The following is a 27,275-nucleotide window of genomic DNA, read 5'->3' as shown; positions in this document are numbered from 1 at the left end:
AGCCATGGTGTAAAATCTTTGCTGCATCAGAGTTAGGGAGCCACGGATGAGGTGTAGATCCTACTACCCGTGGTCCAGAACTGGCTAAAGCGAACCCAAGGTGGCTTGGAACACAAAAAAGAAATACTTACCTAGGAAGAGGAAAGCCTAAAATTAGGTGACGAGTAGGAAAATATATGACTTTTATTCCCCTACATTACTCAGCACAGGAAGAGCTGTCTTTTCGCTTCTCTAACCTTACCTTAACCACTCCAGCACGTCGTTACACCAATCTGAAGAAAAGAGGTGCACAAGGTCCCTGTAATGGATTACTCCGGAGTGCTCAAAGCCCAAAATTGCAGTTCCTCCAAGCCAGTAATAGTGTAGACATAAGCGGCTGGGCACATCCAGTAAAAAAACCTTTATTGTATCCAATTTTAAAAGAGTTGCAACCACAGCAACAGTGCAGCAGGAGGGAGAGGGGTCAGCATGCGACCACTGCTGCACTGTTGCTGTGGTTGCAACTCTTTTAAAATTGGATACAATAAAGGTTTTTTTACTGGATGTGCCCAGCCGCTTATGTCTACACTATTACCAGCACGTCGTTACCCCTGCTGTTAATAACATAGATATAAAAAATAATGGGTTTCAAAAATGATGCATTTCAAAACTGAACCATTTAAAAATGTCAAACTATAAATTTCAAACCGATAATTTACGAAATATTTCATCTAGATGGGCCTGGCGCTCACTATTTATCAGGAGCCCAAATTTCTGCTTTTGGCGTCGATATTTGCATTAGCCGCTATTGGGCGCCCAAATTGTCCATTAGCCGAAGGCACCCACATTTCCTGCTTCTCTTTATTTGCTTAATATCAAGAGCAGGCATCTATAAATAGTCAGAAATGTTTTCAGCAGTGAAATAGTTGGGGCATAACTCCACTCCTGGCCGTAAAGATGAATAGCATCAGCCTATGCACAGCAGAGCATTGTCAGTGGGTCAGCCGGCTCCGGCAGATGCTGGGAACTGGGACTTGTAAAATAAAATTCACACAGATGTAACATTGCTTATTACTGGCACCACATGGCTCCTGCTGAATATTCATGAGCTGGACGGCCTCATTTATATGCATCTGTCTTAATATCTATGTTATATTTGCATATTTATGGCACCACCGCTGGTGAAGAAGACATCTGAATTATTAATAATAACATAAGAGATAATGTAAATGTTATTCTATAAAAGACACGATGAGGTCATGCGATAAAGGCAGACGAGCGACTTCCGTTCCGTGTGCTCCGGACTAAAGGGCTACACCCAACATTGAGAGACGGCGGTGAACGTGCATCCTGTCCGATTATGGACAGTTAGCGTATCTGTTTTTTATTTTTAATTTCAATGGTCAATCAGGATGTAACACTCGGAGCTTGTCAACAGCAGGAGAGAGGAGAAAGATACTTGTAACCTAATACATGGGAAACCAAAGTTTGCCTTCTTCAAATAGAAGGTATTTGTGATTGTGTAGGTTGGAGTGAGCATATAAGGTGTCCCACAATGCATCACTGCTGCATTGAGAGGCGCCCACATATGGCTTCCAGTACCTAGAGGCACTTGAATTGGCCTGAGGAAGTTGGCAAGTCCCCACGAAACGCGTTGCCTGTGCTTACACTAATAAATAGTTCATTTTATGTGAACGCGTCATCTATTGAGGTAAGCCACCTCCGAAGAGCTTGACAAATAATCCAGTATTTTGTGATACCCAAGTGGAGTCGGGTTTGTGTATCTCCACCTGCCTGAAGTGGTAGGTTGCCCCTTGTGCAACCCACCTTTGTGACTATATCTACGCATATTTGATATTATTTCCATCCTCGCTGTGACATACTGCACCATCTGGGCTCCCGTTGTCTGTTTTTTTTTCGTTTTCGTGTTAGTGGTTTTCACTTCAATTCCATGCATATAGACTGTTTCAGATTTTATGCATGTTGGATTATTGTTTCTCTGTTTAATTAACAAGCTGACACATCATTGCATGCCAGCGGATCTGGAGGTGGGGTTAGCTTACAGGGACAACAAGGGATGATTTGCATATTCAGCAGTGATGTATGGTGGGAGACCTCATAATCTCACTCCAACCTGAATAATCACAAATACCTTCTGTTTTAAAGAGAACCTGAGGCGTTCTTTTGGGGGGCAGATGACATGCCTCTGTGTCCCCACACCGCCAGTCTCTGCCCCCCACCACCGTGCTATAGCCCCCCTGAAATTGGTGACAATATTTGTCGCTATTTCAGAGGTAAACCTTTGGGTGAGGGATACCCTGTTCAAAATGCCCGCCAGGGGAGTTCCTGCAGGGTTTTCAGAGCTGCCATCCCTGGTGACGCCCCCTGCCGCTCCCCCACCTCCCTGGATGCTGTGAATGAAAGAATGAATCTCTCATTCCAGCGTCATGACCCAGAGGTCATGAATGTGAAAGTGGGCCATGGCGGCCCACAGGAGCGGCGGTTTTGGAGGCTACCTGATCTGCACAGCCACACCCGAGGATCAGGTAGCCTAGTTTTTTTTCTTTATTTCATGAGCATAGCATTTTAGTAAGAAAGCTTTTTGTTCCTTTACAGCCCCTTACACACTCCTAGGAGTTGTGGTTCACCATGAGCTTGCTGGGTAATCTCTAATCCAAGTGATGATGCTCCTTAATTGCTGTCTTTAATTGCCCCAAATGGCAAGCTTACGGGGGACGAGTAAATCACCCTCAGGCCTGATGAAATTACAAGTGTTAAAAAGCTTGATGTATACAAGTTTCCAGTTTACCCACTGTTCTCAGTTGTCAGTTTAGCACCTGTGATGCCTGTGTGATTAACAAAATGGTAGCAGGAAAAATGGGTGCCGGCAGCTAGTGGACGAAAAAGGGTGCCACCATAGACTCTAATGCAATTATTGGTAATAGGGCGAAAAAAGCAGAAAAAAAGGGAGCCCAATAAATATCGTTAACAACATTAGAACATTAACGTTATTGTTTTTGTCATATTATTATGTTTGCATGTACACATTTTACATTATCAAGTACTGTATATTATCATTTCTATGTGTAAAAGGGTGTTTCTGCGGGGCAGTGGTTAGGGTTAGACACCACCAGTGGGGGTGGTTAGGGTTAGGCACCACCAGGGGGGTGGTTAGGGTTAGGCAACACCAGGGGGGTTAGGATTAGGCACCACCGGGGGGAGGAGGGGGTGGTTAGGGTTAGGCACTACCAGGAGAGTGGTTAGTTTTAGGCACCACCAGGGGAGGGTTCTGTGTGAGAGTAGGGTTGGGTTAAGCCGTATTGTTGAATTATGTAACGATTTTTAATGTTAATATATTTTTATAATCAACTTCCATCTTTTTTAAAATGGTATTTATCATAACCAATTTCGTTAACGATGTTTATCGTTATTAAGATTTTGTTATCCACCGACGCCAATTCGTAATCCAGCCGAGCCCCTTTTTCCTGGTGCCCTTTTTTCATGCACACAATAAAATCATCTTAGGGTGTTAAAATAATTGTCTTGAGTGTTATAAGTGTTATAAGTGCTGTCACTTGCGGTCATGGTATTCGTTGCTCAAGTGCTGTCCATTCAAATGATCCTTTTTAAACAACGATACCGTTTTTTCCCGTTGTCTGCATAAATGCTGCACTTTATCCCATCATCTATTCTAGTCCAGGATCAACTAAGTTTGTCATCTGTGTCCCCCTAGACTCTAGAGGGCCTAGAGGACTCAAAATGACAAAAACCAATGCCAAAAGCTTCTGTGCTAGTTTTACTCAAGTGCCCATCTGAACCGGCCCTAAGGGACGGAACCCATTAGGAATCGCTGCTGCACTTTGAAATTGTGCAAGCGCTTTGTGCAGCAATTCCGAGTGTGATTGCGACCATGATTCCCGGAATTTGGAAACGCTGTACAGTAAACTGTACAGTGCTTCTGATTTGCGCTTTTTTTCCTGTGTGAATAAAGTTTATTGTACTTATTCGGTGTTCCAATGTCCGGCTTCTGCCTGTAACCCGGCTCCCTAGCAGAAGAGGTCATTGTGCTTCTTTAGCTTCAATCAAAGAAGTGCATGGTGATCAGTGGTTCGGGCGTCAGTGAGGCTATTAAGGATGCAAGGTGGTAGGTGTGAAAAGAGGAGCATATTGAGGATCTGAGAGTTACTGGCAGTTACTGGCATCACAATCAAAATTACGGATCAGCTCATTTGGGTATTGGGGTGCCCAGGTGATTAATTGGGTGCCTGATGCAAATAGAAGTAGCCGATCGCCTACTATATAGGGTAGTACATAGGGTTGAATTACACTATTTGTAGATGATTAGCTAGTACTTATCATAGCCAACCAGATACTAATTGTGGTTATTTGGCTGTTGGGGGTGTTAGGGTTAGGCACTGGGGGGTTAGTGTTAGACACTGAAGGGGGTGTAAGTGTTAGTCACTGGAGAGAGGGTTAGTGTTAGGCACTGGAGGTGGAGTCACTGTTAGCCACTGAGGGAGGGTTAGTGTTAGGCACTGGAGGTGTGGTCACTGTTCGGCACTGGAGGGAGGGTTAGTGTTAGGCACTGGAGGGAAGGTTAGTGTTAGACACTGGAGGTGGGGGTCACTGTTAGCCACTGGAGGGAGGGGGTCACTGTTAGCCACTGGAGGTAGGGTTAGTGTTAGGCACTGGAGGAGGGGTCACTGTTAGCCACTGGAGGGAAAGTTAGTGTTAGGCACTGGAGGTGTGGTCACTGTTAGGCACTGGAGGGAGGGTTAGTGTTAGACACTGGAGGGAGGGTTAATGTTAGGCACTGGAGGGATAGTTAGTGTTAGGCACTGGAGGGGGGGGGGGCAGTGTAAGAATAGGGCGCTGGGTAAGTCAATAGTAAAATATATAGGTGATGCGATATTACTGATACTGAAATTACCACCTTGCACCCAACCCACTCACTGGTGCCACAATATGTACTCTCAAAATGAGCTTATCATTTCCCAAAAAAATCTTATTAAGATTATGCTATTGAATTGTTTTGTACAATTTATGACTGAATATTATTTTTTCATGCAAGCCATTGTATCCTGTCCTTTTTTTTTTTTTTTTTTTACAGTGTATGCAGCGGCCTATTTCTTGTGGACGGGGGGGGGGGGCTTAGGGGCTTCCATAAAAAGTAATGGTCATTCTGCAATGGAAATGTCCTTGAATGTCCAACACACACTCGCTTCCTTCCTGTGAAATTATTAATAATATCAACATATGACAGCTTCATGATTTATTTATTACTTTATGATCTGTGTACTATGCATTCTCTGTGCATTCACGCAATCAGTAACACAATAATTAATCACAAAACCATAATATGGGAAAACATGATACATATAACTTCATAAATCAGAGCTTTCCCAAATTCAGTGATAAAATACATGGAGGCTCCATTTCTAATTAATGGGTTTTGCTGTTTCGACAGATGCGTAAAATGATGCATACAGTCAAGCAATCTCCTTGGAAAACTTTTGCAATAGAAGAGCTCCATGACTTTCAACACAGCAGTCACAGGATTCTCCTTTTTTAACAGATCCGTTGTTGAAATCTTGGTTTATCTGGATCTGCCCTGGTCAACCACTGGTTCTGTATGAGGTGTAGAAGTAATATCATCTCCGCCATAGAGCTGTATACAGCACAATCTCATATTTTCTCAGTTACAGCCTTTAAAGTGTAACTGTCGGGCATAAAATCAAAAATAAATTCTTTATTTTTATCTGGAAAAGAAGTAATAAGGATGCTAACCATGCAATCCAAAAGTTAAAATCACTATTGCTTTTCTTGTTGATAAATGATCATCCCCCAGTTTACCTGACTCTTGTTTGGTACACACAAAATTTGGTACACAGAAAGGAAGTTGCAGGGCATGCTGGGTTGTCCTTTTTTGCTTCTCTACTTCCCCTCAGACTTAACTAATGCAGCCTGATTGGCTGAAGCCTCTTTCCTTCTTGTTTTCCCCTCCCACACCTCTGTTCCTCTCTGATTGGCCAATATTTCTCATGCTGAGACAATGGACTCTATATAGTCAAGGGCAGGCAAATCAGGCAGAGGAGAGTAAGGAAAGAAATTACATCAGGATTGGCTTTAAAATAACCACACTTAAAATTTACTCCTTTTTTACTGCAGAAAAATCACTAAAATCAAAACTTGGGCAGTGCAATACTTATGTTATGTAAGTAGAGCAAGTATTTATCTACTTATATGTGTGGGTTTTTTTCTGAGCGAGTATGGCTGACAGCTCCTCTTTAAAGAATGACACCTCCAACCTGGATGGTCACTACTTGGAACTCCTACCAACAGGCCGACGTTACAGGACCATCTCCTACAGAACTACAGAACTACCAGAGGCAGGAACACCTTCTTCCCTCAAGCTGTCCGTCCTCCACCTGAACTCCAACTCCTCCCACCATGTCCGTCTGTGGCACCCTGGCCCTTAGCAAGGGCTCTGATCTACGAACTCTCATCACTCTTGGTAGTACTGCCCCACACCTGAGCTGCTAGTGCTCTCAATGAATGCCCCCCATACCTCCCCAATGTATGTTGCTATACCCAGTGTTCTCCCCAGGCTCTCTTAGCCGGGTGCTCCACCCGGCTAGTTTTGGTATGCACCCGGCTGTTATCAGCTCACCTCCTCCTATGCTGTAAGCAGAGTTATGCACAGAAGCACCAGCCCTGCATTCTCTCATCTCGCCTCACCCGGCTACTTTTTTATGCGACCCGGCTGAACATATTTCTGGGGAGATCACTGTATACCCATCTCAATGTATACTTCCTGTTTGTCCTTGTTCTGTCATATAAAATGCCTATGCCATGTGTACCACAACCAATTCCGGGTACGGCAACCATCATACTTGGCAAATAAATTAAATTCTGATTTGAAAGAAGACCCAAGGCAAACCTAAAGAAAAAAAATAGAAATGTAAAAAGAGGGAAGTCTCTGGATCCTCTAGAAGCTTCCTATGTGAAGTAGGTGGTTTTGGCATATGGCGCTCAGCAACGAAACTGGGTGCCGCTATAGCAGTAATGTTATAGTGCGCGGTGTGCGTAAGTGTGATTCAGGGTTCAAGCAACAGCCAGACCCCAAATCACATCTCCTTCCCAGTTGCTAGGACTTGGAGGGGGAATAGTATTTACCACCACTGGGGATTTGAGCAACAACAGGGTGATCCGTCGTTCGACTTACCCTGTGTGCAGCTCACCAGCAGCCGAACAATATGTATGCGTACGTATTTCACATATCCTAGGAACATTCATATAAGTTAATTGTCTTTCCCCAAAATTGGCCTTACAAAAAGTCTACAGTATGCCAGACAGGCAATCTGGGCCAGGGCCGGCGCTACCATAGAGGCAAAGGGGGCAATTGCCCCAGGGCCCCAGAGCTTGTAGGGGCCCCCAGTGGCTACAAGAAGAAAACACATTTTTTAAATCGACCTTATAGTTTTTGAGAAAATCGATTTTAAAGTTTCAAAGGAAAAAAAATACACATTTAAAAACCTGCCGACTTTAATGGTCAATAGCAAATCCACCTTAAATGCTAGAAACTGTAAATTTGCAGGATATATTAAGGAGATCATTGGGAATAAGAGGAAAAAACATTTTTTCAAAAAGACCTGATAGTTTTTGAGAAAATCGATTTTAAAGTTTCGAAGAAAAAAAATTATACTTTTAAATGCGGTAAATGTCCCTTTTAGTAGCAAACCTAACGGTAGTGTAATTTTACATGCATCAAAAGAAAGAGCAATAAATTTCCTGACGGGGTTTCCAGGGGGTCCATACGCAGCCGCAGCGCTTTGGCCAGGGATCGCTATACAGTCGCAATATGGCTGCATGAAGATCCCTGGAATTTTTTCCTATTTTCCCAATTTTTTTTTATGTTTAGAGTGTGGGAATTTTTTTTTTTAAATTATGTGGGGTCTCCCCTCCTGAAACTTTTTAACCCCTTGTCCCCCATGCAGGCTGGGGTAGCCAGAATGTGGAGCTCCGACCGATTGGGGCTTCACACCCTGACTATACCAGCTGCAAAAAAGGTCCCTTAATGCCGATTTTTGTTCCGGGTTATCTGTTGGGGGGGCCACCAGGTTTATTTTGCCCTGGGGCCCCATTGTTGCTTAAACCGGCCCTGATCTGGGCAGTCCTATGTATGATCCTCTGTGTCTGTCCATGCAATCATGGTGTCCATTGTAGCCCATGGAAACATTCTTGTCTCTCTGTTTTTCATGTGTTGTCTAGAAATGTTAGGCAAGATAGGACTTTGGGCTACACTACCACAATGAAGACAATGGATATGATGAAAACGGACGTGTCTGAACAGATCCTAAAGATAACATAGAACCCATCAACACTCTGGAAATTGGTCCGATTTGAAGTGTGGTATTAACCTAGCCTGTGACCATGAAAGACATAAGAATATGGTAGGGATAAGAAACTATAAAAAACAAATGACTATTGTAGGGATTAGATTGTGATTGTCATGCACAAGCGCAGCTCTACTGTTTCGCAGAGCCACAGTACGGCCCTGCATGTGCATGAAAAGGCGTGTGGTTGCAATCATCATCAGCAGCGGTGGTCTCCAGGAGGACAGGCGTACATATGTTAGATATCACCAAGGAGGGGTGGTGAGGCATCACCTGGGGAGTAGTTAGGGTTAGGCAACACCGGGGGGGGGGAGGGGTGGAGGGATGGAGTGGTTAGGGTTAGGCACCACCAGGGGGGTGGTTAGGGTTAGGCAACACCCAGGAAGTGGTTGGGGTTAGGCAACCCCGGGGGTGGGGGGTTGTTAGGGTTAGGCACCACCAGGGGAGGGTTCTGTATTAGAGTAGGGTTGTGTTAAGCTGTATTGTTGAAATACGTAACAATTTTTAACGTTAATATATTTTCATTATTATCCCCGTCTGTTTAAAAGGGTATTTATTGTTAACCAATTTCGTTAATGATGTTTATCGTTACTGAGATTTTGTTATCACCGGCGACAATTCGTTATACAGCCCTTTTTTGCTGGCACCCTTTTTTCATGCACGCCTTTACCTCTGCACTGACTTGACTTCCCACAATACACCATGTTTAATTTCTCCTACTATTTCAAGGGGAAGCAGTTCCTCTAAAGGGTCCCTTGTACTTACCTAAAGACATTAGATGATATGAAAGAAAAATGAAATGCAGTGAAATGCAAATTCAGTTCAGCAGCATAACTCCTCATTCTGCATTTACAGTTATATTGACCCGAAGAATCCCAATCGTCTCCTCAGCAAAACCTTTGACAGTCATGTCTAAGCCTGAGAAGGGGGAAAACAAATTGCATATTGACTCTGGTAATGGCAATTAAGATTCCTCTCTGGATCCCTTAATCTGCATCCATTTCACCAACGCATGTTAATGTTATAGGCTTCCCATATGGTTATTGCTATTATCTCTTACTTGCAGAAGAGGTTAGTGCCTGGAGGACAAAGTGTGGAAGTAATCACCCATAACCGTACGTCAAAACACATACGGCATAACCGGCTCGACCTTCTCTACCCCCCTCCAAGGCAGACTGAAGTCATCAAAAAAAAAAAAAAATAAACACCACCATTGTGAGGTCGAATTATCTCAAAATTTTGAACGTTATAAAATAACATGCTTTGTAAATTAATAAAATGCAAACATCATAATTAGAGTAAAGGTGGTCATAGTATTAGGCGACTTGGTGGCCGATTGACCATCTGATTCCATTATTATAATCGGAATCAGATTAGGGCCGTCAAGTGCATCCCCGATCGTCCCGAAATTGGCCGCATTAATTATTCAGACATTCTGCAAGATATAGGGGCGTCTTACTCAATTGGGTGCGTGGTGGTAACGGCAAGATATATTAGGACAAGCGTCCAACATTCAAAACCTCAGATGCTTGCCCCCCCTAATGTCCTTCGTCCATACACGTGCCAAACAGGGTTTGCTTCAGTAATGTTACACATACATCCACACGTATGCTGGCAACCATGTAGAGTGCATGTATGGACCAAGGACAACGTCCGGAGCCAGTGGAGGCCAGCAGAGGATAAGCGGTGGCCACAGACAGGTCATGTATAGTGCACTGAGGGGCACATTAAAGGACTTACGAGGCCAAAATATAAAAAAAAAGTTAAAAAGTACCTGCATCTGTTTAAAAGACACGGAGGACACCATCTGCGCCCTCCGTATCGTGCCGCCGGGTCCCCGCCGCTCAATAGCCCCCCCCCCCCCCGGCCGGTCACGACCGCGCGGTCCGGGTCGGGCTCTCCAGCCTCTGCCAATATGGCCGCCGGAGCTGGCCGCGGCTGCGCAGCTCTAGGGCCAACCACCCGATCCGCACAGCCGCAGCCAGCTCCGGCGGCCATATTGGCAGAGGCTGGAGAGCCCGACCCGGGCCGTGCGGTCGTGACCGGCCGGGGGGGGGGGGCTATTGAGCCTCGTAAGTCCTTTAAGGGAACAGCGTCTGGTCAGCGAAGCGGCGGAAGTGGCGTGCTCGGCTAATTCCCGAGAGATTTAATGCTGAAATTGATCGGGAAATGGCCATACACCACAGTATGGGGAGCCAAAAGACTTGTCTCTTGGTCGAATCTGCCCATCATGGCTAGATGTAAGGCTACCTTAATCTCTCCACTGAAGTTTCCATAAAATTTGCCGGTCTGACACACACATTTCTATTTTGAGAAATTCTCAGTACGGTGATGATGATATGTAAATCCCACGTATAGAATGAAACACAAAAAATGCGCACAAAAAGAAAGTATCGCCACAGACATAAAGCTGCCATCTCGTATGTATGAGTACCTTTAGACAAATGGAAATTAAATAAAAATGATGCACTGAGATCGTACTCAGACACGCTTTAGAAGGAACGCGCAGTGTCTTTTTATATTCGGGTATATATTTCTTCTCTTTTTATTATTTATATTGCGCAGTAGTAAAAGTAAAATTGCCTTTTTCTTTAAACAGCTTGCAGTTAATGAGCGACATGCGAGACAAGCAGCTTTGTGCAGATTTGCTCAAGAGATGCTATTCTAAGGGCCCTTTCACACTTTGGCGTTGCGTTGGCCTGTTTTTACAGCAAGCCAATGCTACACCAACGAAAGTCTATGGGGCCTTTCATAGCGAGGTGATGCAGCGGAAGTGACGTATTTGCTGCGAGTGCTCCCAGACGTTGGTGAGCTACTTGCACGATGTGCGGCAGACCGGAAATCATGTAAATCTATGGTGACACGTATATTTTAAAAAATTGCATAGTAGCGTTGCGGCGCGCATGCGCAGAAGCATATTTTGCCAATATACTTCGGCGCAATTCGTTTTTTCGGCCACAGGAAGTAAGCGCTAGAGAGCCTTACCTCCTGTTTGGCTTGCTGCCGGATGGGAATTGCCGTGTATTAATGCGGAAATCCCCGAAGGCTGTTTTTGGCATTTCGGCATTGCACCCCAATGACAAAAACAGCCTTCGGGGATTTCCGTGTTAATACACTGGTTAGCTGGCCTAAAAGTGGCCGCAAACCAAACAATTTTTTAATTTCTTTGCAGTTCAGGAATCAATGAATTTTTGATTATAACATTTGAAAAATCTGATCAACGTATCACACCGTTTACCCAATTCTGAAACAAAAAAAAAAAAAAAAGATTACAAAAAAATTGCTTGGGTCTATAAAATAAAGAAATGTACTATATACCCTACACTATTGAATTTTAATTAAAAAAAAGATCAGTAAAATGTACCAGGTTTGATCTTCTTTTATTGAACAAAACCAGGAAATGTATTTATCAAATTGTTGTAAAATTGGATCATTTTATTCTATCGTGTGTGGCAACCTTAATGCAAACCACATACAGGCAGATGATGGTCAGATTCAGCAAGCAATCAATCACTTTCTGATTGCTCAAATGTCATAGGAAATGGTCATGCTAGTATTCCCACCAACATTGTACCTATCAATACATTTCTAAGATTGTTACTCCATCCCTAACTTGCACAGTGTTAGCATTATGGCAAAGTTATGCAAGTGACCATTAAAGTTATGCAAGTGACCGGCCGGGGGGGGGGGGGGGGGCTATTGAGCGGCGGGGACCCGGCGGCACGATACGGAGGGCGCAGTAACACAGTGCTGTGACACTGTGACACTGTGTTACTGGTTGCCTCTGAAGAAGCAGGTTTTTGTCCTGTGAAACGACGTTAGGCATTTCACTTTGTATGTCATGTGGTTTGGGGATGCATTAAAGGTTTACTAAGCATACTGCTGCTGCTGGTGCCCGGATACTTTGTGTTCTAATTTCTGTGGATTAAGATACAATTGTTTATCTCTTCACTTTGTTAAGCAACCACTATCACAAAAAAAATGTAAACTACATGAAAACACATACACATAAGAAGTAAGTTTCTTCCAGAGTAAAAGGAGCCATAAATTATGTTTTTCCTATGTTGCTGTCACTTACAGTAGTTAGTAGAAATCTGACAGAACCGACAGGTTGTGGGCTAGTCCACCTCTTTATAGGGGATTCTCAGCATTGCCTTTATTCTTTATAAAGACACTCCCTGAAAAGGATTTATACAAAGATGCTGGCCAGCCTCCAGCTCGCTGCACACTGATTTGGCTGTTGGGCGGAGCAACTGCCAATTTACTAAGTGTTTTTGAAAATAACGAAATCCCTGAGAATCCCCCATGAGGAGATGGGCTAGTCCAAAACCTGTCAGTTCTTTCTATTACCTACTGTAAGTGACAACAAAATAGGAGAAAAGTAATTTAAATCTCATTTTACAGAAATGTACTTCGTATTTGTATGTGTTTACATGTATTTAAAATTGTATGATTTTCGCAATTGTGGTCCTTTATGTATCACTTTAAAGAGAAACTCTGACCAAGAATTGAACTTTATCCCAATTAGTAGCCGATACCCCCTTTTACATGAGAAATATATTGCTTTTCACAAACAGACCATCAGGGGGCGCTGTATGGCTGATATTGTGGTGAAACCCCTCCCACAAGAAACTTTTGAGTACCGAGGTACTTCTGGAAGTTTCCTGTCTGTGAACCCTGTTGCATTGTGGGAAATAGCTGTTTACAGCTGTTTCGAACTGCCAAAACAGCAAGCAGCAGCTACATTACCTGCCAACAGTAAAAATGTCACCATGTGATAAATGTCAGAATGTAAATCAGGGATTTAAAAGATTTTACAATGGGCAAACACTGACTAAATCATTTATTCATAATTATTGTAAAAAGGAAGCACTTTTTTATTACATTTTTTTCACTGGAGTTCCTCTTTAAGATCAAAATATGACACAAGCAGGGTGCTTAAATATACACTTTACAAGGAAACAAATATATACAAATAAAATGGATAAAATAGATTTTTGTGAACTTGTCCTTTAAATATTTTTACAGCCTGCTGCAGGACTGTGGCATTTTGATAACAAAGCACGAGTACAGATGAATATCATGCAGTGCAGTATGGGACATTAAGAGCCCACGTTATGGTAGCTCTGCAGTCCGCACCATTAGCTGCAGAAAGGTCATGGGCACACAAAGGAAGACATTAAAGGGACATTACCTGCTTCGTTAGTCCTGATAACGCGGGAAGGTATGCTGGGGTCCCCGGTTCCTATGCCGTTCGAGGCAACCACTCGGAATTCGTATTCCACCCAGGGATTCAGATCAACTGCCATGGCAGACTCCATGTCTCCGCTAATAATGTCAGGAACTGTGAAGAGATGTGAAGGTGTCACATGAGAACATCGATGTTTGTATGTTTGCTGAATAATAGGCTGTCAAATGTACCTGGAAGAGTCATGATCCTGAGCGCAAGCTGTGCATGTTTATCAGCCTCTCTGCTTTCACCATAAAGTTATGTCAGCCAGGAGAAGAGAACTGTACTGAGTCTATTACTGGTAACAGCGGGGTGGCTACAGAGCTATGAGCCCCAGTGGAAGCTTCGCTTTCCGCCCACTCAAAAGGCAAACCATGTGACAATCAAATATAGCTACTCTTAACTTAAAGAGGACCTCCGCTCTCGTAGACCTTCCTCGTATTGGTTCATTTCTGAAGAAGACATAAGTGTGGCACTATTTGTGGGCTAAAAATAATGGCAGCTCTCATTAGTGGAGGATGTTAGCTTAGGGATGGTCGAAATGCCGATTTCTGATTTGGTGAAATTTTTGTTTTCGATTAACAATTCTACGGGTTTTTGATTTTCTGAGTTCCAAGGTGTCTTTTTTAAATTCTTTTTTTGCATTGTCCGGTTGGCCAAATACTTGCGAGTTGGCACAGAAGTATTGGACTATCAGAGATAAGAGAATGTTGAATTTTAATTTGAATACCACATACATTTTGGGCCAATCACAAGACTCAGAAATACTCAGTAGTATCGGAGTCTTGTAATTAGTCTAAAAATTTTAGACCAATATGATTTTTGCAGAAATATTCTGCATACTTTGATTGGTCCAATGTTTCTGAGTTCAGTGATTGAGGTAAAATGAACGAGTTGCAGTAAAACTGATTTCCGTTCAGAAATGCGGTAATTTTAATTACGCGTTATTAAAATGAGCACCACTACTTTAGCTTTGGGGGCAGGAAAGGGGCGTGTTGGGGAGGGGTATACGGTTCAAAATAGGCGCCAAGCTGGAGGGGGTAACAGCCAGGAAGTGGGAGCAGTGGTCCCAGTGGTGGGGAGGGGGCAGCGCAGGATCCAGGAAGTAGGTAAGACATTACACTCCCCGCTGCCCGCTGCCTGGCTGAACTAATTGAACTCTGAGCAAATTGCTGGAGGGGGAGAGCGGATTGGGGAGCCAGAGGTGACCCCCCTCCCCACCGCTGTGCCCGCTGCTCCCCCTTCCTGGCTACTACACCCTCCAGCTCGGCGCTCCCCCGCACACGGCCAGGCAGGCGTCGCCCCCCCAACTTCCGCCGCCGAAGGAACCTGCCTCACCCTGCCTTATGGGTGGCCTGGGACTGGGGACAGCAGTGAAACGAGGGGAAGGAGAAAGGACCTGGAAGGCTCTGTGAGATCCAGAGCCTTCCCTCTTCTTAGGTGACTATCTAAGTTTTACTTTTTTCATCTCGGTTCAGGTTTCCTTTAAAGCGGTATAAAACCCTGACATAATATTCAATAAAAACATGTTTTCCTACTTTTTATATGCCATGCGGTTATCATATTTGCTTTTGTGCATAAGTATTATTATTCATTTAGAAATTACAAGTTCCCAAAAGTACAGTTTTTTGCTTTGAGAGCGGACTTTGTATTTTATTCATAACTGGTTTTATTCATTATGCACTGAAGGCAGAAATGCTTTGGGTGTCTGTCTGTGTCCAGGAGCTTCTGCACAGTCAGAGAATGTGTCACATTCCTCACTTGATACAATTAAGTAAACACAAGATAACATTATCTCCACTTCAGATGCCTCCAGATTTCTCTGCACTGAACTTTTAAGTCCTGTGTGTAACCATTTGAATGCTGTTCTAGTAAAAAAAAATGCTGGTTGTATATAATATGCTGTAAATAATTTTTTAGAGCAAAGAAGAAATGTTGGGTTTCATTCTGTTTTAAGGTGGAAACACATGCAAAATCATAGCTCCCAACTGTCCCTTTCTTGGAGGGAAAGTCCCTCTTTGAGAATCAAATCCCTCTGTCCCTCTTTCTTCCTCATTGGTCCCTCTTTAAGGACTGACGTACAGATCTATGTAAACATATGTATTTTTCTACTGAAAATGTGTTGAACTCACTTTAAACTTTGTTCCCATTGATATATTTCTTATTTTCATATGTTAGTATAAAGGAAAATGAATCAGGATAGAAAGAACCAGCGTGGTTTGAATTATAAAACAGCATATTTTTCTTAGGAAATCTTTATGGTATGTGTTGATAGAGGTGTCGGGTCGTGATTATTAGGGGTGTGGCAGCGGTGTGGTTTAAATGTCACTCTTTTTTATGTCAAAAAGTTGTAATGTATGGCAAAATTACTGTCATGCAAAGGAATCAGGCCTGGATTCCTCGGGCAAGAGTTCCATAAAGGTTGAGTTCTATACAGGCACAACGATAGCCTAGCGATCAACGCCACGGTAGCAGGAGGTGTAAGGCGGGGAACAATGGGCTTGTCCTGCACTTGGCAACTCTGGCATGTCGGATCTCTCAGCATTGTACTGGGGCCACCATACACATACTAGTTCTCTCAGAGGCGGCCCAGACCAAGAACCTTGTAGCGTTCGTTCGAAGCTTTAGTTTGTTGGGAAACTTTAGTTTTGCCTCTAACACTGTGCTGCCTACCAAACCGAAACCACAGCTGCTTCCCTGACAGCGTTCTCGGACTCTGAAATATGCCTTTAATATCAGAAAGATGTGCGCAGCTGAATGCATACAGCTTAACACAGACAAGTAGCCAGGCACTTTTAACACATTTTGTTTTATACAAAGCGTTATTGCATTGCCGACAGATTATATTACTTTCAGCAATAAAAGTGAGAAAGCGCCGCAGTCATCTTTCCTGTTTCGTTATTTATAAAAAGCTTTTCGGGTTCCGTGAACCAAACATTATTCCTTTCCTTTAACAGCTTGATGGCCGCAGGCATTTGGGGCTTGTGATCCAATTTTGAAAGCGGTGATACATAGGCAGTTTACGGCTTCAGGTGGCTATAGGAGTACACCGGGGTCCAAGGAACTTTACCCTCCGCTGTAAACACTGTGCAACCAGCTATGCATAACAAGCAATATTTCACAGGCTTGGAAATAGAAGCCATTGTGAAATGCTTGCTTAGGGAAAAAAAAGAAGTCTAATATGTGCATAAGTCTGAAAGTCAAAGTCACCTCTGGTCACAAATGGAATTTTTGTTTTCATTTAGGAGCGGTTAGCGTTTACAAAATGTCTCATAAATACATTTTTCTTCGGCTTCCTCTACAATAATTCATCTGAAGAAGTTTAGCATAAATCTACCTGTCAGTGGCTGGGTAGTGTACTGGTTAAAGAGAGTCTGAAGCGAGAATAGATCTCGCTTCAGACCTCATAGCTAGCAGGGGCATGTGTGCCCCTGCTAAAACGCCGCTATCCCGCGGCTTAACGGGGGTCCCTGTCCCCCCAAATCCCCTCCGTAATGCGGGGGAGCGCTTCCTGGTTGGGGCAGGGCTAACCGCCGCAGCCCTGCCCCACGCGCGTCTGTCAGACGCGTATCTCCGCCTCTCCCCCGCCCCTCTCAGTCTTCCTTCACTGAGAGGGGCGGGGGAGAGGCGGCAATGCGCGTCTGATAGACGCGCTGGGAGGCAGGGCTGCAGCCGTTAGCCCTGCCTCCAGGAAGGAAAATTCTGCGACCAAAATGACGACCAAGGTTTGCGGGGGGTGGGTTGGGGGTGAAGGGACCCTCGTTAAGCTGCGGGATAGCAGCGTTTTAGCAGGGGCACACGTGCCCCTGCTATATATGAGAGCTGAAGCGAGATTTAGTCTCGCTTCAGTGTCTCTTTAAGCAGGGCCAGTTCTAGACTTTTTGCTTCCTGAGGCAAACTTGTGAGGATGTGCCCCCCGCCCCTCCGAATTTGGAATGGTCGCACAGCACCCGACAATTTGCTTCATTTAATGTTCTCGTATAACATGCTGCAGCTCAACACAATAGAACACTGTCTGGCTTTGAGTCTGGGACAAACAAACTGCTCACCCTCAGCCACTCCATTCCTCCTCAGTCAGGACAGCAGTGCCACTTCCTCCCTTCTGCTGCGCAAGTCAAATGAATCACTGCTGCTCTCCTGCTTCTTCCCTCCCAACTCACTGTCAGGCTCCTCACACAGCACAAGCTGCTTTTCCCCAATGATGACTTCTTCACCTCACTCTCGCTTATCCTCCTACTCTGACTGCATTCTGTTAGTGTAAAAACACTACAAACATGCTGCCCTTGTAATCTCAACACCTGATACAAATGTTTCACCTTACTTCATGAGAGAACCAGCCCTGTGGTTAAGGGCTCTACCTTTGACACAGGAGACCAGGGTTTGAATCTCGGCTCTTCCTGTTAACCACTTCACAACTGAGGGGTTTTACCCCTTGAGGACCAGAGCAATTTTCACCTTTCAGTGCTCCTTCCATTCATTTGTCAATTACTTTATTTCTACTTATCACAATGAAATGAACTACATCTTGTTTTTTACGTCACCAATTAGGCTTTCTTTGGGTGGTACATTATGCCAAGAATTATTTTATTCTTAATTTTTTTTAGTGGGAAGATAAGAAAAACAAATTGGAAAAAAATCCTTATTTTTCAATTTTCGGCCATCATAGTTTTTAAATAATGCATGCTACCGTAATTAAAATCCACATAATTTATTTGCCCATTTGTACCGGTTATTACACCATTTACATTATGTCCCTATCACGATGTCTGTTGACAAAATTTTATTTGGAAATAAAGGTGCATTTTTTCAGTTTTGCATTCATCGCTAATAACAAGCCCATAATTTATAAAGTAACAGTAATATACCCTCTTGACATACATATTAACAAAGTTCAGTCCCTAAGAAAACTATTTATGTATTTTTTTAAATTGTAATTTTTTTATCAGTCGCCGAGCGGATCAGTCAAAATCAGTCTTATCAGTCTGACGACAGCCTGTACTCACATGGAACTGTTGTCAGAACGACCGCCCTGTGGCGGGTCTCATGACCCGTAGTTTGAAAAAATCCAGCGTGTGTACGCGCCTTTAGGCTGCTTTTCCACTTGCAAGTAGATCACATGTGTCCTTTTTACCAGGTGCCTTTTTTACGTGTACACCCTCCTGTTTGGCACATGTCCTTTTCCTTAAGGAGAGGAATGGGTTAGTGGATGCATACATGTGGCAGCTAGGACCCAAAAACCAACTAGGCCCTAGTCACCGACCTAGGTTGCCTTATGAATGACTTGGCTCTGTTTTATCACAAACTTCTGGTTCATATTAGCCCACTTTATAAAATCCAGGTGGTTCTAGGTCACCGAATCTCAAATGAGTAGCCTGTACTGAATACCCTTGAAATGCCATTTTTATGGAACCAGTGTATGATCCTTTAACGATTGCTAAGTAAATTTATTCTGTACATATTTTTACATTCAGAGCCCTTTTTCTCTCTCTCTCTCGGCTTCCATTTCAAAGGAACTCTATATATAACCTGACCTACATTTACATGGGTTGTCCACAGACAGATCAAGGCTTTCCTGCCCCTCATCTTAAATGATGAAAGACGAAACCATGTCGGGCAGAAGATAGATGTCACCACCAAGCACGCACCGGCCTATTAAATGCCTCCTCTTCCATCTAATAAGGTGTGACTGCAAATTAGGCATGGCTCGGGATTTTAGGACTTGGCGGGTTTTGTTGCGGACCATGTAAGCAGTTTAATTTGTCTATCACATCATCTCTGAGCTTTATGGTAATGACTCTTCCTTCCTATATATAATGCTGCAAATCTGCCAAAGATATGTCTCTGACACAATAAAAAAACCCTACATAAATAATAAAAGGCAAGACCAGCTAACATTCCTCTGTATCCCTACAGGGGATTCTTGTTAACCGTCCGCTATTGTATCCTATCAAAAGATGGGAAAGGAGTGTAGCAGGAGACGGTATATGGAGGTTAGACAATTAATTTTCTTCTGGGCACCGGTAGTAAGCTTTGCTTGGGCAATTCATTCTCATTAAGCCGCCTGCAAGATGACAGTCCGCAATGACTGGGGGGAAAAAATGCTTCGGTGTTGTAAAAAGTAAGACCGGGAATATGATTGAGAAGAATAAAAAAAATGAAGCGAGTACCAATGCAGGAAAAATAAAAATAAAAGATTTAAGATAGATGAAGCACCTCATGGTTTGTGTATTAATTTTCAAGCTATAATAGTGTGTTTTATGCAGGGCTAGACAATAAGTTGCTGGGCTAGCAAACACAAACTTCTACACAGAACTAAGCATGACACACATATGAAATACATACATAACTAAAGATAATAGGATAACGGAAGCGCCAACAAGATAAAAAACACTAAAAGAACTTTAAAACCCATCTTGGTAATAGAGGAAGTAGTGGTGGACTTACCTTCTCCAAGCAGAACATACAACTGTGGATTTTCAGTCAAAACAATTTTATTGGATACTCTAAATAAAGTGCAACGGGTTTCGTGGGGTACAGACCCGTCTCATCAGGCAATAACAGATAGGAGTAAACAGCATCTGCCAGTATCATCAACGCTGAGGGCCTCTGTGACAGTGTTTTTTATCCTGTTGGCGCCTCTGTTATCCTTTTATCTACATCAAGTCCACCTGGGGGGTACTAACCTTTCCTTCTTCTACTACAGAGAGCGACTTTTTAATCCTGATTGCGGTCAGGACAATCTCCCCACCTGCTTTGACAGTGGTTGCCTAATTGGTAACCCTGGTTTGTGAGCATTAAATTAATATTATTACTCTTCCAATTATACATGAACAGTACATACTACACTATATTGGGCTCTTGGTGTTCTCTCTTTTTCTCATACGTAACTAAAGGTCTGTACACACCAGGGGCGTAGCTAGACTTAATAGGGCCCCTTCAAAAATGATAGCATGGGGCCCCCTTGGTCCCCAAACCCCATCCAGTCACGTGATCGTGAGCCAACGAATGGCAGCAGAGAGTTTTTTGCTGTGAAGCAGTGCCTGGAAGCAGGAATAAAGTACACACTCTCCTGCACATGGTTTTGTGAGAAAACAGGGAGGTTTTGTTTTTTTTGCTAAGTAGCTGTACTTGTGGTTGGGGTGACAGAGGGGGAGGGGCCCCCAAAGCCTCTGGCCCCCCCTACGATGGCGGGGGACACAGGAGTGATTGCTACGCCCATGGTACACACGCTAGATAAAAGTCAGCCCACACAAACGGGTGAGGTCGCTTTAAATTACGTTTCCCGGCAAAAAGAAGCAACAAGTAGTTTAAACTACATTGTTTAAGATCAGGGATAAGCAGAAACTATGCCAGTTGGAATTTACGCATCGTAGTTCGCATCTACACATCGTAGTTCATAGGTGAAGTTTCAAAACTACGCTTATGAATTTATCCGTAGCGAAGTACCGTTATGCGTAGCTTACGCCCACTATGCATAGTTAACATGTGTATTGCGTAGTGAACTACGAATGCGTTACTCGCTTCTAATTTTCCGTGTGCGATTGCATGCTTACAAATTTACACATCAGAAAGGGGAATGTGCGCATAGAAGAGTTCCCGGTGTAAGCATTTAAAAAGGAATTACTGCGTAAAATTTTCTGCATGCGGGCATAAGCATCCGCATAAAGTACTCTAGGGTACTGTGTGCATTTTTCTGCATGCATTTTCTGCACACCATGTGCATTTGTATAAAGAAAAATGGGCGCATTTTTTCCCAGTTGTGATGATATGAGGCACGTACACAGAGCCTATAGGCATGTCACATCATCACAACTGCTGGTATATCAAGACATGAATTGCTTTTTAAAATCTCATAAAACATTTTGCTTGTCTTGCAATGCTCTCTTAACCACTTGAGGACCGTGGGCTTTACCCCCCTTAAGAACCGGCCACTTTTTTTCCATTCAGACCACTGCAGCTTTCACGGTTTATTGCTCGCTCATACAACCTACCACCTAAATGAATTTTGGCTCCTTTTCTTGTCACTAATAAAGCTTTCTTTTGGTGCTATTTGATGGCTCCTGCGATTTTTACTTTTTATTATATTCATCAAAAAAGACATGAATTTTGGCAAAAAAATGATTTTTTTAACTTTCTGTGCTGACATTTTTCAAATAAAGTAAAATTTCTGTATACATGCAGCGCAAAAAATGTGGACAAACATGTTTTTGATTTAAAAAAAACCATTTAGTGTATATTTATTGGTTTGGGTAAAAGTTATAGCGTTTACAAACTATGGTGCAAAAAGTGAATTTTCCCATTTTCAAGCATCTATGACAAAAAATAAAATCTTCTATGAACTCACCGTACTACTAACAGAATACCTTGGGGTGTCTTCTTTCTAAAATGGAGTCATTTGTGGGGTTCCTATACTGTCCTGGCATTTTAGGGGCCCTAAACCGTGAGGAGTAGTCTTGAAACAAAATTTCTCAAAATGACCTGTGAAATCCTAAAGGTACTCATTGGACTTTGGGCCCCTTAGCACAGTTAGGGTGCAAAAAAGTGCCACACATGTGGTATCGCCGTACTCGGGAGAAGTAGTACAATGTGTTTTGGGGTGTATTTTTACACATACCCATGCTGGGTGGGAGAAATAACTCTGTAAATGGACAATTGTGTGTAAAAAAATCAAAAGATTGTCATTTACAGAGGTATTTCTCCCACCCAGCATGGGTATGTGTAAAAATACACCCCAAAACACATTGTACTACTGCGGCGATACCACATGATTGGCACTTTTTTGCAGCCTAATTGCGCTAAGGGGCCCAAAGTCCAATGAGTACCTTTAGGATTTCACAGGTCATTTTTGTTTCAAGACTACTCCTCACGGTTTAGGGCCCCTAAAATGCCAGGGCAGTATAGGAACCCCACTAATGACCCCATTTTAGAAAGAAGACACCCCAAGGTATTCCTTTAGGAGTATGGTGAGTTCATAGAAGTTTTTATTTTTTTGTCACAAGTTAGCGGAAATTGATTTTAATTGTTTTTTTTCCACAAAGTGTCATTTTCCGCTAACTTGTGACAAAAAATAAAATCTTCTATGAACTCACCATACTCCTAACGGAATACCTTTGGGTGTCTTCTTTCTAGAATGGGGTCATTTGTGGGGTTCCTATACTGCCCTGGCATTTTAGGGGCCCTAAACCGTGAGGAGTAGGCTAGAAAACAAATGCTTCAAAATGACCTGTGATTAGGACGTTGGGCCCCTTAGGGTCTGATCTGATGGGTAACAGTGACAGGTGGTGATAGGGGGTGATTTATGGGTGATTGATGGGTAATTAGTGGGTGTTTAGAGGAGAGAATAGATGTAAACACTGCGCTTGGGTGGTGATCTGATGTCGGATCTGCGGGCGATCTATCGGTGTGGGTGGGTGATCAGGGGGGTCTGGGGAGAATATGAGGGGTGGGGGGGTGATCAGGAGGGGGCAGGGGGCAGGAGGGGGGGTGAAAAAAAAATTGCGTTGACAGATAGTGACAGGGAGTGATTGATGGGTGATTAGGGGGGTGATTGGGTGTAAACATGGGTCTGGGGGGTGGGCAGGGGGGGTCCTGAGGGGTGCTGTGGGCGATCTGGGGTGGGGGGGGGAAAATCAGTGTGCTTGGTGCAGACTAGGGTGGCTGCAGCCTGCCCTGGTGGTCCCTCGGACACTGGGACCACCAGGGCAGGAGGCAGCCTGTATAATACACTTTGTAAACATTACAAAGTGTATTATACACTTTGTATGCGGCGATCGTCTATTTAACATCCCGCCGGCGCTTCCGTATGGCCGGCGGGATGTTGCGGCGGGTGAGCGGCGACAGGCGGAGGATCGCGTCACGGATGACGCGATCGCTCCGCCCATGCCCCTACAAGGACCGCCGCCATTTGTCTATACGGCGGTCCTTGCGGGGTCCACTTCCCGGCCACCATTTGTCAATACGGCGGTCGGGAAGTGGTTAAAGGGAAGGTCCGAGGTGATTAAAAAACAAAAATCTACTTATCTCGGGCTTCCTCCAGCCTCTAGAAGCTGACCTCTGCCCTCGCCGCAGCTCCGGTGGCTCCCGGTCCCCTCCGGTGCAGATGCCGACCTCGCCAGGTCGGCATCTACTTGCGCTTCAGCATGCGGCTCACTGAGTTGGACTGACGTCATCTGGACTGTACTGCGTAATCGAAGAACTACTGCGCCTGCGCAGTACAGTCCAGATGACGTCAGCGCGGCTACGTGAGCTGCACGCTGGATTGCAAATAGGCCTGTTGTACCAGATGGAACCCCGGGCCACCGGCGGGGAGTGGAGCTGCGGCGAGGGCACAGGACGGCTGCAAGGGGCTGAAGGAAGCCCGAGGTATGTAGATTTTTGTTTTTTAATCACCTCGGACCTTCCCTTTAAAGGGGAACTGAAGTAAGAGGTATACAGAGGCTGCCATATTGATTTCCTTATAATTAATACCAGTTGCCTGGCAGCCCTGCTGGCCTATTTCTCTGCAGTAGTATCTGAATAACACCAGAAACAAGCATGCAGCTAGTCTTGTCAGATCGGACTTTAAAGTCTGAAACACCTGATCTGCTGCATGCTTGTTCAGGGGCTATGGCTAATAGTATTAGAGGCAGAGGATCAGCAGGGCTGCCAGGCAACTGGTATCGCTTAAAAGGAAATAAACATGGCAGCCTCCATATACCTCTCTCTTCAGTTCCCCTTTAAACCAAGTTACTTGCAATCCCAGGTTTTACTGTAATCTGAAAAAAAACATTTTTCAACTGAAAACTGGAAAAGTTTTCCTTTGATCTGACAGAAAGTCCTCATTAGCTCGGTGCTCTTTATCGGCTGCTTTGTTTAAGTGACACTTTGTCCTTCCAGTGAAGAATCAAGCCTACCTGTTTTCACAGTCTGCCAGCCTAATGAGAATGGGCTCCTGGCTTGTAGATTGTAATAGAGGATGGGGCTGTGATTGTCAGCTCCGGGACTCCAGGACAAGGTGGCTGTAGTCTCTGTAATTTCCTCCACGATCACCACTCCTGGGGGACCAGGCGGACCTGGAAAAACAAAACATCGCACTGAGTGTTGGATGGTAACACAGGTAATGATTCTGGCCTAGCTTGCTGTCAGCTTGGGATAGATTACATGCAAGACAGACAGGGACCTGATTTACTAAGACGTCTCCAGAAATAGCCAGCACAACAGTATTGGGGGAATAGCTTAAATCTGGGAACACACCTTCAACTGGCCAATTTTTTTCAACACATTTTTTATTTGCAAATATTATAAAAGTAACATGAAAACAAACAGTACACTCATTATGTGACAAAATAGCTACAGATTACATAAAGAGGCTCATGTAATGAAACCAGTATAATGAGTTAGTGTAGGTTACAAAAGAATCAAACAATCCAGAACAGTCTGTATGTATGTTGGATTATTGTGGCTCTGTACAATTAACAAGACATATCATTGCATTTCAGCCCTTCTGGAGGTGGGTTTAGCTATCAGGGACAACAAAGCATGATTTGCATATTCAGCAGTGATGCATCGTGGGAGACATATGCTCACTCCTACCTGAATCATCGCAAATACCTTCCGTTTTAAGAAGGCGGATTTTTGTTTTGGATAACATTTTAATATGAGGACTTTGTGGTCCTTTGTAGCCCCTTACACACTCCTATTAGTCCTCCCTCCCTCCTCCCAGAGGGAGGAGGGTCTCATCTTCCAGGGAATTGCACTATTTTAAAAGCCAGCTTACATACCGTGGCTGGGAATTGAACCCAGGTCTCAGTGTGTGGTAGGTAACTCACTTAACCATTATACCACCAACAACACTACATGCTAGAAGCCAGCCTAGCATGTACCATTATGATCATTCCAAGAGAAAAATTAGCTTGCTTAATCCATGGAATTTAACTATTTCAAAAGCCAGCTTACATACCGTAGTGTGTTGTGTTGGTGATATAATGGTTAGGATAGCCTACCGAGCACTAGACCTGGGTTCAATTCCCGGCCAATGTGAGTTTGCTTTTGACATGCTACAAATCCTTAAGCAAGCTAATTTTTCTCTTGGATTGATCATAATGGTACATGCTAGGCTGGCTTCAGCATGTAGTGTTGTTGATGGTAGATGAGACCCTGCTCCCTCCAGGAGAAGGGAGGAAGTGAGGAAGGGTGGAGGAAAAGGACCAGTTAATAGGGTATATGGGCTATAATATAGGATAACAAGGTAAAGGTAACTTTAGCGATTTTTTCAATTTTCCGATGGAATCCGGAATTCCGCGGAATTTCGTACAAATCCAGCTGAATTTTCATAGTGACAGAATTTAACACACAATTTGCTCTTTCCGATCATCCCTAGTCCTATCCCTTAGAGCCAAATTAATCCATGCCATGCACTGATAATGATCAACCAATCCAAAACAGTCTGTTTGCATGTTGGATTATTGTAGATCTGTACAATTAACAAGGTGACACATCATTGCATTCCAGCAGTTCTGGAAGTGACAGTTACAGGGACAAAAAAGGATAATTTGCATATCCGATCGGAATTCAAAAATTGGAAAATGTAAATTCAGCAGAAATCCAATTTATCGCAACTCGGAAATTTTAGCCCAACACAGAACTCGGAAGCCCAATCCGAGAATGCAGAATTTTTCTGCAAAAATGTTAATTTTAGACCAATCACAAGACTTATTTTCCACATTTCCGATTTCTGTTTTGCCCACTTCCTTTTTTTCTGATTTCTGTTTTTTTTTCTTTTTTTTTACTAAAAATATACGCCTTTGACAATTGATAAAAACGGAAATCGGAGAACCGGCAATTGGCAGATTGGTAATTGCCATTGGTAGTAAATGGAATTTCCACGGAATGGTAAATAAGCATTTCTGGCCATCCCTACTGCATACCTCCCAACTTTTTGAGATGAGAAAAAAGAACACTTAAGCCACACCCATGTCACACCCCTGGTCACACCCCCACCACACCCCTAGCCATGCACACCATAAAGATTTCATAAGAAAAATATGTTGTTTTATAATGCAAACCACACTGGTCCTTTCTATCCTGGTTCATTTTCCTTCATATTAACATTTTAAAATTAGTAATATATCAATTTAAAGGATGGGAATAAAGTTTAGAGTCAATCAAACACATTTTTAGTAGAGAAATATATATATTTATATAGAAAGAGGGACAAAGTCCTGAAAGAGGGACAAATGAGGGGGAAAGAGGGACAGGGCTCCCAAAAAGGGACTGTCCCTCCGAAAGAGGGACAGTTGGGAGCTATGCCTACTGGTATTGTTTATAAGGAAATAAATATGGTAGCCTCCATGTCCCTCTCACCTCGGGTTCCCTATAACTGATGCATGCAATCCATCCTAGAAGCCTCGCATACACAACTCTGACAGTCACATTTCCGAGCCTTTGAAAGATTCTCAGGAAATGCTGCTGCGTTAGAGAGTTTTTTTTCACTTGCGGAAGAAGCATTTGGGAAGGCTGAGAAGTGGCAATGTATCACCACAGTCACCAGTGAGGAATGGGTGACAGGCAGGCCACGCTATGCAGATGTCATCCCCCTCATTGCAATATCATTACATTTTACACCGGCCGGTAATCATTCATACTGTCAGACGGATGGTTAGCTTGGAGAATCCTTTCTTCCCAGGGGCTAT

The 27,275-nt window shown here is 43.6% G+C and overlaps 1 protein-coding gene across 2 annotated transcripts in view; it reads right to left on the bottom strand.

Moving 5' to 3' along the window:
• The window catches only part of CNTN5 (contactin 5), a 1,437,092-nt gene that overhangs the window by 103,383 nt on the left and 1,306,434 nt on the right, over positions 1-27,275 (bottom strand). For both annotated transcript variants that reach the window (XM_068266844.1, XM_068266845.1), the window contains exons 18-19: positions 24,498-24,656; positions 13,570-13,719 (exon numbers count right to left, since the gene is read on the bottom strand). In XM_068266844.1, the coding sequence (XP_068122945.1) occupies positions 13,570-13,719; positions 24,498-24,656 (309 nt within the window). The remainder of the gene's footprint in view (positions 1-13,569; positions 13,720-24,497; positions 24,657-27,275) is intronic.

Source organism: Hyperolius riggenbachi, chromosome 2 (assembly GCF_040937935.1).
Source record: "Hyperolius riggenbachi isolate aHypRig1 chromosome 2, aHypRig1.pri, whole genome shotgun sequence".
In the NCBI taxonomy this organism is placed as follows: Eukaryota; Metazoa; Chordata; class Amphibia; order Anura; family Hyperoliidae; genus Hyperolius; species Hyperolius riggenbachi.
Note: the sequence above shows the minus strand (reverse complement) of the source record. Positions and strands in the feature narration are given on the sequence as shown.